The sequence below is a fragment of the Varanus komodoensis genome, unplaced genomic scaffold, assembly GCF_004798865.1.
Source record: "Varanus komodoensis strain SLA01 unplaced genomic scaffold, ASM479886v1 scaffold5, whole genome shotgun sequence".
NCBI classification, from domain to species: Eukaryota; Metazoa; Chordata; class Lepidosauria; order Squamata; family Varanidae; genus Varanus; species Varanus komodoensis.
Genome location: NW_025336087.1, coordinates 15,715,010 through 15,727,365, shown reverse-complemented (window position 1 = coordinate 15,727,365; position 12,356 = coordinate 15,715,010). Strand labels below are relative to the sequence as shown.

Genomic DNA, 12,356 nt, shown 5'->3' with positions numbered 1-12,356 from the left:
ACTCTACTTTGCAGAGTTATTGTTGTAAGGCTAAAACTGGCCTATGTAAACTACCTTACAAAGTAGGTTCAACCCTAAAAGCAATGTAACAACAATATATGATAGTAACTTCTCACTTCTGTGACATCTTTCATGGATTCCACTCCTAAAGGGAGCCTAAACATCATTATAAATAAATAAATGCAGAAGGCTGCAGCTTATTTATGTTAGAGCCTTATGCCAGAAGAGGATGGATAACACTTGCTGCTTAAATTGGTGCCATGGGTTTTTTATATTCTGCTCTATATTCTGGAGCAATCACAGCCATTCAGTAACTCATCAGAGAAGCCAGCATACTAAGCATATGCAAGTCCTGCTCAACCATGCTGATCTCCATGCTGACCATTACTAGTACAAGCAGGAACACACAAAATTAGTGACACACACCATAAAACCATGTTGATAACAGAAGTATCTCATGTTCTACATTCATATATCTGTGGTTACTGTTTCTGGCAAACTGGCAAGTGGAAGCGACCTACATTAGGAAGCTCAGTTCAACAAATAACAGGGTTTGCTTTTGGCCTTCCTGATTTCTCCAGCTAGACACAAAAGCAGTTTCACAGGCTGAATTTTCATGCAATCATAATGTAACTTTATTAACATTGTCCAAACAATTGAAAATGCTGTAATCTTCTTAATTACAAACCACACTATAAAGTTAGTTAATATCATGTATATATCCAAGCAACTTACTTAAAACTATTGAAAATAATGTTTAGGATTATCATGTTATGGATTAACTAAAGATTTGGTTTCATAAAAGACACCTCCCACACAAACACATATTATGCTTCTGTTTCTTACAAACTGTCTGTCAGCCTGATTCTATGCTATCAACTGTTAAGAACACTGCTGTGTGAAAACAAGGAACTGACAACAAAACCCAGTGTGTTTCTGTACCATTTTCCCTGACCTACATCTTGTATATTTGTAACTAGCATAGTGTCTTTATCCTTTTTATTATTCTCAAATAGCTCCAACACCATGCAAGTCATCCTCCTATGGTACATCATTTCTATTTTCAAGAATATTACTAAAATAAACCATTTCTGAGAAAAACAAGATTATCTTCCCAGCTGGAAGGGGCATTGCAAGGTCTGAAAAGTGATAGAGCCAGTATCACGGGAGCACAGTAGATAGTGGATATCAGTGACAATAAGCAACACAATGCTGACCTCCATTTTCACAGCATCTTGTGCCCTACAGAGGGTTTATGATACCCAGGACAGATGTAATGTTGGGAGCCCTGTCTCTACTCCCAACATAGACCCATACATGTGTGGGGCTGTAGTGAACAATGTGGCAGGGCAGGGCAGGAACCTATGGGAAATACAGGCAGGAATGTTTTACTTGCCAAGCATTCTCCTCATTTTGGTAGCCATGCCAATGTCATGATGTGCTCTTAACACCAACATCTAGATTAGTTTCACATATTCCTGTGTGTAGCAAGTAGCTCCCAGGTTTTGCCTTGAGATTTTATTGTGGCTTGTAGAAGCAGTAATGCTGATTATGAGCTGAGACTTTCAAAGAATATCAGGAGCCATCAAAAAGGCTTCTCTCAACATGTAACTAGCAAGAGGAAGGGGAGACGGGTAGTGGGACCACTTAATACAAAGGAAGGAGATTCAGTGACTGATGTGAGGGAACAGGCACAGATGCTGGAAGAGGGGGTGACAAGTCTGCTGATCAAGTTCACAGACGATACTAAAATAGGGGCAGTGGCCACAACTGAGGAGCAAGTACTCCAGATCAAGAAGGATCTGCACAGACTATGAAAGTGGGTTGGGGGACAACTTATTGGTGTTCAATGTGGATAAGTGCAAGGTCTTGCACTGGGGACATAGGAATGGTGTCATAAGTGCAAGTTAGGGGACAAGTGCCAGGAGAGCAGCACTTGTGAAAGGTATCTTGGAGTATGGTCAACTGTAGGGTAAACATGAGTCAGCAGTGTGATGCAGCGGTCAAGAGGGCGAACTCCACCCTTGGGTGCCTAGTCAGAAGAGTGGCTTCTAGTATTGCCACTCCATATGACTCTGGTGCACCTGCAACTGCAGTATTGTGTCCAGTTCTGGACTCCAGATTACAGGAAAGATATGACTAGGTTGGAATCAGTGCAACATAGGGCTGCAAGGTTGGTGGTCAGATTGCAGGGGAAGTTGTATGAGGAAAGACTGAGGAAACAGGGTCTATTCAGCCTGGAAGAGACTCCAAGAGGATCTGTTGGTGACAAATAGGTATATGAGGGGGTGTCACACTGAGATGGGTCGAGACTTGTTTTCCCCTAAGGAGGAGAATAGGACGTGTTCCAATGGAGCAAAGCTCAGGGAACCAAGGTTCAATTTGGATGCCAGGCAATATTTCCTGACAATTAGGACCCCTAGAGTATGGAATGGGCTTTCATGGGAGGTGGCTGAAGACCCATTGGTGAGGGTGTTCAAGGCTAGGCTGGACATGCATGTGGTAGGCATGTCATGAGTGGACCCAGCTGGAGCTGGACTAGATGGACTGGGAGGCCCCTTCTGACTTGCTCTGTTTCTTTGTTTCTAAGAGGAAGTATGGAATACAATGGACAGAGAGAATGAGTTAACCATATGATAACAGCTGATAACACAGAGAAGGAACCAAATTTCATATATTGTCTAGACTAATATATATATTCCCTGGACAAGATCTTAGTGGAGTAAAATAATTTCACTGAATTTTAAGAATATGAGTTTCCATGGGCTTCCTGATCTGCTATAATTATTATTTGTGTTTTAGTTATCTACACTATTCTCCAATCAGGCCATTATTATTTGTATTTCAGTTATTAAAATATTTGTTATGTATTTAAATTTTAATAAGACAAATTGGCACACAGATGCTTCCTATCTTATGTACTTTGACTATTTAGAACCAGTGTGATATAGTGACTAGACAGTTACCACAGTACCAAAGGTCCCGGAAGGAAGAGTAATAATGATCATGGGATCAGCATCATGTGTAGTTTCATACACAGTGAGCAGTCAATGTCATCCTCCAAGTCAGATAGGGAGTGGGAAGAACTTTTCTTTGCCTAAACCACAACCTAAGACTGATAAGCATACAAAGAATGTAACAGATGAATGGGGAAAGGGCTATATAAATAGTGGAGAAGTATCAAACTACATGTATTAGGTCTAGAATCTACTTTCCAGAAGAGAGACTCCAGAAGAAAGGCTCTGAAAGTCCTTCTGCCCGATTTTTGGTGATCCTCACCACAGCTCATTCCATTCAGCAGGGTTTCTTAAATTTTGTGGATAATTTTCAAAGGGATGGAGAGGCTAAGAAGGAGGATGTATCTCCCCAGTTGCCCATACTTAACACTGGATCTAACTCTGCATCTTGAAAAACACTTCAATGTATGAAGTTTTCATTATTATGTATGTGTGTCAGGAAGGATCAAGAAATCTCCTCGTCTCTGAAACCTAAACATGATTTTCTTTCAGAGTCATTGATATAAAACAAGACCTATCTGAACACATCTTCTTTACATTGTGACTAACTTCCTGGCAGAAGGATTCCCATCCGCAGTACCATTTGAGGTTTCCACAGATTTTCAAACTCTTTCTGCTTAATTTTTTTGTTCAAGAGACCTTAATATGAGGGGAATGCCAAGAATTTTTAAATGACACATCGAACCTAATGATAATCTGTTTTTATCTTCTTCTGTGGAGCAATTTATAGACAGACGACAGGCAGGTAAGAACTGCTACTAAAACAAAATCTTCCTGTTTTACAGTCTGAAAATAGGAAGGCAGCCCCACACTGGCAATTTGAGATCCTAAAAGGCATTATGCTGTTGGGTAAGCTTCTTCTGAAAGCATATGCAAAAGGAACATTCAGTAAAGAAAACTTTTTCTAGCTTACCCACCATTTATTTTTAACTAACAAAGGGCCATTTCCAGCAGATTCCAACATAAAAAGTATGAAATACCCTTTTCACAGCATGAGAATGCAAAACTGTGCTGAAGTTCCACCGATGCCAAAAGAAAACTTTCAGATTTTGTTATGTAACTTTAAGGAAGAAGCACCCAGTGAGATAATGCCTAAAATAATATGTAAAATATTATCCATGTCAAATTTCAATTAACAACGAATGTCACTTTTGGGTAATGGATACAGCAAGGTAATTAGTTCTGGATAGCTGGTATTGTGTGTTTTACTTCCCTTCCCCCAAACAGCAGGTATTTTGTTGTCGGTACATTTCCTGTAACAGCACCATTTATTTTCCCTGTCATAACTGGAGCTCCTCCAGTAGTAATGGCTTCTATTTTCTCCAGTGCTACATTAAACTGCCTTGGAGCATCCATCATAGCATTTATGGCCTCTCCATTTCTACTGCAAGGGAAAGGGATTGTTGTCCAAAACATCCTCTGCCGCATCCAGTTTGCATGATGTAGCTTTGATGAAAATCATTCATAGAGGAATGTCAAGACTTTTATCAAGGGCACCAGAAAACGTTTGTGCATGAACATTTTTTCAGAACAACTCAAGAACTCAGCCATTCTTCAGTCTAAGAAGGTGGGGATAATAAACTTTCTTTCATGGACACTTTGTGAAGAGGATCATGGACATGCAATTCAAGTAGACAGCTTCCATATTTCCCCACATGTGTAAACTATATTCAAAGAGATTATACTGGCAAATTTCAAACAGCAAGATCAATACCTATCAAAGCAAATGATCTTCACATTTGATAGTCGTATAAAAACACAGATTCTGCTCTATCATCTTTTTAACTAGAAAGTATCAGAATTTTTCTTTTAACACAGCCAGTCACAAGCAATGAGTTAAATCCAATGTTGCATGAATGGACTTGCCCTTGCACAACAGGACTGGCTTTTCTCACCTCCCTGGTAGCCCTCCATATTCCTTCCCAATCTGCTTCCAGAGGGGTGCATAATCCTCTGAAGCAGATATTGAAGGGTTTGGGAGGCAATAAAGAAGCGAGAAAATCACTTTCACCAGTGGTTTCCATTCAGCTGGCAGCTGGTCAGCATTAGATAAAACCAATTTTTGTTCTTTGAATTCTCCCTGGTGGCTCATCAGCCTGAAAACCACTTTTTGTTAGACTCTTCAGTGCCAATCTGGCATTGTCCCACACAAAAAAGAACAACATAGGGAAGAAAATACAATGTGGTTTAGAACTTTCTGCTGGTGGGTAAGAACCTTCAAAAGGATCACACAACAATTTAGCTAGGTTGCATTAGCTAGGTTGCACCTTATTTTTCTTTTGGTTTTGCTTTCATACACAGGGTGAGAGAGAGAAACAAAAGTAAAAGAAAATAAAACAAACAACAACCAGAAGAAGTGATTTCTACTGATTTCTTTTGTCTTTAATAGCAAATGAGGAATGTAATATAAATGAGGGATTTCTGCAAGAACAATTATTCTCTTTTCTGATCATTAAGATTCAGGTGTCCTATCTTCCTTTGCATTTGATCTTTCAAGCACTCAGAGAAAAGAAAGATGGCCATATAGGGTAAAACAAGTCCCACGTAGGTGAGTGGGGGTTAAAGTTGGGTCCTATGGGCAGCAGCCAGTATTGCTACTCTCCTCCCAAGTAGCATACCTGACCTCTGGTGCAAGGCCAATTACATATGATGGCGCAGGCAGTTCCAAATTAAGAACATCTGAGTTAAGAACAATCTGCACTTAATGAACCAACTGCCATACAACCTGTTAATTTTTAAAAATTACTGCAGAAAATCGTGAACAGCATAGAGGAAGAGGAGAGAGGGTGGGCCTCCAAAGCATCACCATAGAGAAACAGGAAGCAAAAGGGGAGAAAAGAAAGCCCCCAAAGCATCCCTCCCTGCCCTGCTCATCTGGAGATGGAAATCCCTCTGGCATTTCCTTGCTGTAAAGAGAAGGCCCTGGTGAGTTGGGGTGGGGGGGAGGCGGCGGTTAGAGATATTTATGTTTTTCCACTTTCACTAGGGTGCTATGCCGATTATAGGCGGAGGGCCAATTATATGTGATCTGACATACATACAAATTTGATTTAAAGATGATTTTCCATTTTCCCAGAAGTGGAACTCATTTGTAACCCAAGGACTGCCTATATATTCATTTGTACATTTTTTATGGCTATAAACCAGGAAAATAATAAACAAATCAAAATAACAATAGTAAAATAAAAACACAGTCTAAACAAGTGCACATTATACAATATCTTCACTCAAGAGGGTGAGTGAATTCTCTAATTTGTAGTAAAAAAAAACTGGCAACATTTCCAGTAACATAAAGGATATATCCCTTAAACAAATTGATATCAAAGTGGAAGAATTATTACTATAAAGGTCTGTTATTAATGGCATAATCAATTTCTTTCTGCATTTTCTATAAATGCTGCAGTATAGCAGAAGATGTTTCATTGCTGCTACTGCTTCAACACCACAAGAACATACCTGGATGAGCAATGCCTAGCAACAATGACCCATCCACTGGTAACTTCCCGAGTGGATCATTGTAATGTGCTCTACATGGGACTGCCCTTGAAGATGGTCTGGATACTTCAGTTGGTCCAGGATAGACCTGTCAGGATATTAACATGGACTGGCAGATATTCTCATGTAATGCTTACACTGGCTGCCCACTGAAGTCCAGGCCCAATTTAAGGTGCTGGTGATGACCTATAAAGCCCTAAACGCCCTGGGCCCTAGATACCTGAAAGAACGCTGCCTTCCCCATATGCTTTCCCACCCCTTAAGATCTGAGGTGGAGGTCCTTCTTCGGGAGCTCTCCTTGAAAGAGATTATGAGGGTGGTTACCTGGAGGAGGGCCTTCTCTGCAGTGGTGCCCTGATTATGGAATACGCTCCCCAGAGAGGTTCGCCTGGTGCCAGGCAAAAACCCTTTTATCTTTCTGTTATTTTAATGTTTAATTGGTTTTAATGTGTTTTATACTGCATGCTGTGCTATTTTAATTTCTATTTTATTTTTTTGTTGCAAACAGTCCCAAGACCCTAGTAGAGGGATGATTGATAAGAGCGATAGACAGACAGACAGACAGGCACCCATTGACTGGGATCTTGTGCAATCATCCTTTTAATAGGGCTGACAGTAGCACATTAAAGCAGGCAAGAGTAAATATTCTTCTCTAGTCTGGGAGAGTTAATGTGTACAGATATGAGTCTACAGTAATTCCAGCATTATAGCAGTTCTTTCAGGGTGAAATAATGAGGAACAAGTTTTATTAGCAGCAGTTCTCAAATGTTGAAGGTCCAAGTGTATTAAGGCTACATGCTGGTACAATGGGCTTCCCCAGAATACCTATCATCCCAGCATAAAACTAATGGTGTTGCACTTGGTATTACTACTGATGCAAGTGTTACAGCAATGGCATGAGCAGAGTGGTAGGCTTGGATGCTGTCCTGGGTCTGCAATAGTTGAAGACTTTGGTTTTAGCAAACAACTAAGACAATATGACACCTTGGATTTTAAGAGTATACTGGACCTGTCATCCAAATAGGCACAAAGCTAGTTCAGGCTGAAAATCAGCAGATTCATAAATGATGGACTAGATGATTATCAAAATCCATCTGACCATCTCTGAATAAACTCCCAAAGATTCACCAGCCCAAAACATACCTAAGCCAGGTAAGATGTATGCTTAAGAAACTGCATTCAACTAGGATTTTAAAAAAGCAGTGGGATGTTTATGCCTTGTAGAGATTCAAACAGTTATAGATTTGAGGCAGTGATGAGATAAAAGTCAGTACTACCATGTTGACTTCAAAACAATTGTTGAAGAAGATAAGACTGCAACAGCCCAACAAAGATCATTTTTGTTTGTGCATTCCTATTTCAAAAAACACTTCCAAACAAGTTACTATAGATAAAAAGGCACTATTAATAAAGCTTCTCTGTGTTAAGGTAGCAGGATCACCATGAGCAGAAAGCAACAGCCTCACTTCTCAGAAGTTAGACTGGGCTATTGTTTATTATAAAAAAATGAAGCATTTTCATCCACAGCCTAAGTCAACCATTCGTGTTCTAAAAGTAATACAGCAACTCCTATTACTTGAGTCATCAAAGAAAATGTAACAGCAGTATTAAATCTGCAGTGAAAATTGGTCAAATGCAGTGTAAGAAAATGTATGTTATGCTCTTCACAAGCATATTCTTAATTACAATTTTACCTTGCTAACAAATTTCTGCTCCTCTTTTCAATCAAGAGCATCTAGCAACAGAACTCAGCATGCTTACTGTTTTGATCTCTGGTACATGTTTACTGAGGGTTTGAAGCAGAGTTGTTTTGGTATGCAAGAACTGAATCCTCAATACGAAAAGGTGACATATTCTTTCTATACCAAACTTCATAAGGATAGTGAACAACAACTAGAACACTTTCTCTGGGAAAAATATAAATACAATTATTATAAAGTAAAGGACTAACCATGAAGATTATTTTAAGCCACAATCCTGCCTTTTAAATGAATATAATGAAAATATGAAGCTATCTTATAACTGAGTTAGACCACAAGCAGCCCCATAATTATTCTAACTGGCAGCACTGAAATCTTTTCCAGCCCTGCTACCTGAGCTTCTTTTAACTGGAATTGCTGGGAGTTGATCCTGAGATTTTGATCATGCAAAACAAGCACCCGTCCATCCCCAATGTTTAGGAAGATGCTCTGCACTTGACTGTATGATTAAAATAGAGGTGCACTGCCAGCAGAGACTGCTGTGCCTAGAAAAGTAAGGCATGACTTGAAACATTCAATTCTACACATTGCTTCACCTAATAATATTACTGGATTAAGTGAAGCTGAATATACTAGTAGCTGCCATAGAAACAGGAAGGCCTTTCACTCACTTCCCTCAACTCTCTCTCTCTCATGAATGCATGCGCGTGCGCGCACACACACAATGACAAATTGCCAGCAGCTTTGCGATAAAGCATTTGTTCAGCAACAGAAACCAACTGAGCCAGAACTATTTTTGGTGCCTCTCTCTCTCTCTGTGCACATGCACATAGAACTTTTATTTTTAGTGTACCATCATTTTCAAGAATTTCCAGAAGAGCAGTCATCGTATTGGTCTGTTGTAGCAAAAGCACAGAGCACCTTTGCAGCACCTTAAAGACTGTTCCATTTGTTATAGTGTATCCTTTTGTAGACAAGGCAAATGGAACAAGATTAATTCTCCAATAGCCCTTGCAAAATGTTATCAGCATGGAATTCCTATGAACCTGATGTAGATCTCTGATTCAAATCTTTCTCCCACCCCTTGTTTTACTGCACTGCTGTAACTGAGTTTTTTCCATGCTCCATATTTTTACACCTCAGTACCCCCTGCATAAAAACAAATGTAAAAATAAAGAGCATTATAACCCTGTAGAAGGGAAACGTAGGCTCTGAACTACATCCAGTTAGTTGGGACCTGGAGCAACAGAAACAAATGACAATGCATAACACAGAGACCAACCCCCTTTCCACTCCACATACAACTTTAAATATACCATAAATGCCCCATCTAACAAGCTTCCTAAGCCCCTTCCAGCCTCATTAACAATATAAACTAGGTACAGCAGCAGATCATATATATATTAATGAAAGTTTAACTCAGTTTCCAGAAGATACATGTCAATTGCTATTTCATTAAAGTGATATATATTTTTCAGTGTAACATGTATACAAAGAAAATGACATAGCTTTATAGCAGGGGTGGGGAACACTTTTGAGGCGGAAGGTCAAATGTCCCTGGCCAAATATTCTTTGATCCAGGTCTTCATGGGATGAATGACATTAGGGAACAAGCCCATCCTTCACTGTCAGGAATATGGTATCATCCAGTCCCATGGCTAAAGCCAAGGTTGGAGCTCAGAGTCACATTTTGGACAGGGATAGACTTCAATGCATGTCCAAAGTTGAAGAAAGCTTGGGCACAGCAAAGCTGCTCCTGCACCACTAAGCTGGAGACAATCTTTATATTCCCTGGTAGTAGAAGACGTAGTACGGGCAAGTCCCTGGATTCATGCTGTGTGCGTTGACACCTTGGGGAAGACACATGCAATATAAGCTGAACATCTATCCAGAGTCATCAAGTGGTCCCCCTCTGAGATAACAACAGGAATTCCATGCGAAGAAGTTGATTTCTCCAGTTGATGAAGTTTGGAGGTCAGCCCTGCCACATGGAGGCTGTAAGGCTAGATGGAGAACCATATCTGCTTTAAAGGCTACTTGCTCTGGTATTAACAAGGTAATGAATTCAGTAAGTTTTGAGTGCAACCATCATATGTTTGACTTTGGTTATTTTTCTAGTTGTTTAAGGAAGATTTTATATAGATCTCTCAAATGAATAGTGTAATTTGCTATCTATGATCTATAAATTAAGCAACAATAAATATTCCTCCTTAAAGTATGCCTACTGAACTATGATTAAAGTTTGTAGCTGATTAAACATTTGAATAAAAGTTTATACTGTAGAATTGGTAGACCAGTTTTTGTTCTTAGAATTGGCACTACATTCCTTTCACAAAAATAAACAGATGATATAATATTCAATACATGCCAAAAATTAATTTTGTCATCAACTATTTGGTAATCTTGCATGTTATTTTAATAAGTTTAAAATATGTTCTGAAGCTGCAAGATTTACTGAAGATGCAAGACAACCTAGCAAATTTGAAGAAAATGTATAGTTTATACAAGAAAAAGTTAAAGCTTTTGAAAATCTTACAAAAAGCATTTTAGCACTTTCTTGATGAATTTCCAGACACACAGCTCCTAGAACCTAACCTTGAAACCTTTAATAGCACTCTTCCACTCTGTGCTGCAGGCAGAATTGCAACTGTTTTACATGCTAGCATGGATACTGTGCTTTTTTCTGTGTATACATTCTGCTATGCTCAATCTGTACCAGTGGGTGGGCCACAGCTGCTCTAGGTGGAGAAGGCCCAATTCACCATTAAAGAAAGCAATATAACATGCCAAGCATTTTGTTCAAAAATGAACAAACATACCACAAGCACACAATTAATTAATACTAAGTGTTTATTCATTTAACTGTGATTGCCCTTTACTACCTGGGATATGTTAAAAAAATCAGCAGTTTTGTTTTGGATCAGAAGTGTGGTTTAGTTAGGAAAAAACACTGCTAAACAAGTAGTGACTAATAAGCAGTGAGATTCATTTTCTAAAAAATATTTTAAAATTAGCATTATAGTGCTGTAACACACTTTTTTCTTTTAAGCAGTATTAAGCACAAATATTTTAATCTAAAACCAAATAGCAGGAAAAGAATTTTAGCACTAATTAAAATATCAGTTAAAAAACAATAGGGTGAAGGGAGGCTAATTGGCAATAGGTTCTCCTGCCTGATACATCCCTGCACACTCTTAAACTCTACCCTAGGTGTGGGGAACCTCCAGGTCACAAAGACTTGGATTTCCTCTGTTAAGTTGAATTAGAGCTTGGGAGGGGAGGGGTCTCCACTTGCTTCACATCATGCATAATTTGGACACATCTCTCTTAATAAAGGATCCCCAACGCTGTAACCTTCCTTCATAGGGGACTTGCTACATTGCCCTTTCTGGCTGCACCTTTTCTAGTTCTATCTTCTCTTCATTGAGATACAGTTTTCACAAGTGGTTGTACCATAAATTTGTATATGTGAATTATGATATTGACAGTTTCATCTGCAATCAGAACAGTACTTGAAGTGAATGGTGCCCTCTTGGTCACAGCTGAGACAAAACCTCTCATGTGGGAGCATGAAGGGATCCTCAGCTAGCAGTTTCTGCCTTGAGAAGGAGGGGGCAAGTGCCAACAGCCCTTCCTCACTCCTGCTTCGGAGAAAAGTGCTTTTGTGCACATGGGACTCCCCAACCCAGAGCACACCAGAGCAGCTTCTTCCCAAGTAGCGGCATAGGAGGAGGCAGATGTGCTCAGCAGAGATGCTCTGTTCTCTGAGTGTGCTCACTAAAAACATCTGCCAGCACCCTGCCCTTGGCCTGGAGGAAGGTATTCAGGTAGCTGTGGTAGGAAAGGTGTGCAATTCATATGGTTGCCCTGAAAATAGGGCAGCCCCCAAAAATGCATACCCCTCTGTCACCATAGCCACTTGAGCATTTTTTCCAAAACATAGGCAGGAGTGGAGCCATGGGCTCAGTGGGGATACCCTGTTCTTGGAATACCTTTGTCAAGCCAGGTCCCAGATCCTTCCTGAGCAACTTGCTTCCAGACAGAAGATGAGAGCTGGTGATCTGTTAAGCAGGGCTGCCCCAATAATGGGGCAAAGGTATGGAGTGCATAAGGTGCCCTTACCTCCTGCTCCTGGAGACAAAAT

The 12,356-nt window shown here is 39.9% G+C and overlaps 1 protein-coding gene across 8 annotated transcripts in view; it reads right to left on the bottom strand.

The window, feature by feature from the left end:
• ATG10 (autophagy related 10) overlaps positions 1-12,356 on the bottom strand; it is a 194,267-nt gene that overhangs the window by 18,810 nt on the left and 163,101 nt on the right. The window contains exon 5 of one of the 8 annotated variants that reach the window (XM_044446028.1): positions 7,095-10,062. The exons of the other annotated variants lie outside the window; for them this stretch is intronic. Coding sequence (XP_044301963.1) covers positions 9,855-10,062 — 208 coding nt within the window. The 3' untranslated portion in view covers positions 7,095-9,854. Of the gene's footprint in view, positions 1-7,094; positions 10,063-12,356 lie in introns of those variants that run through there. 8 annotated transcript variants of the gene reach the window in all.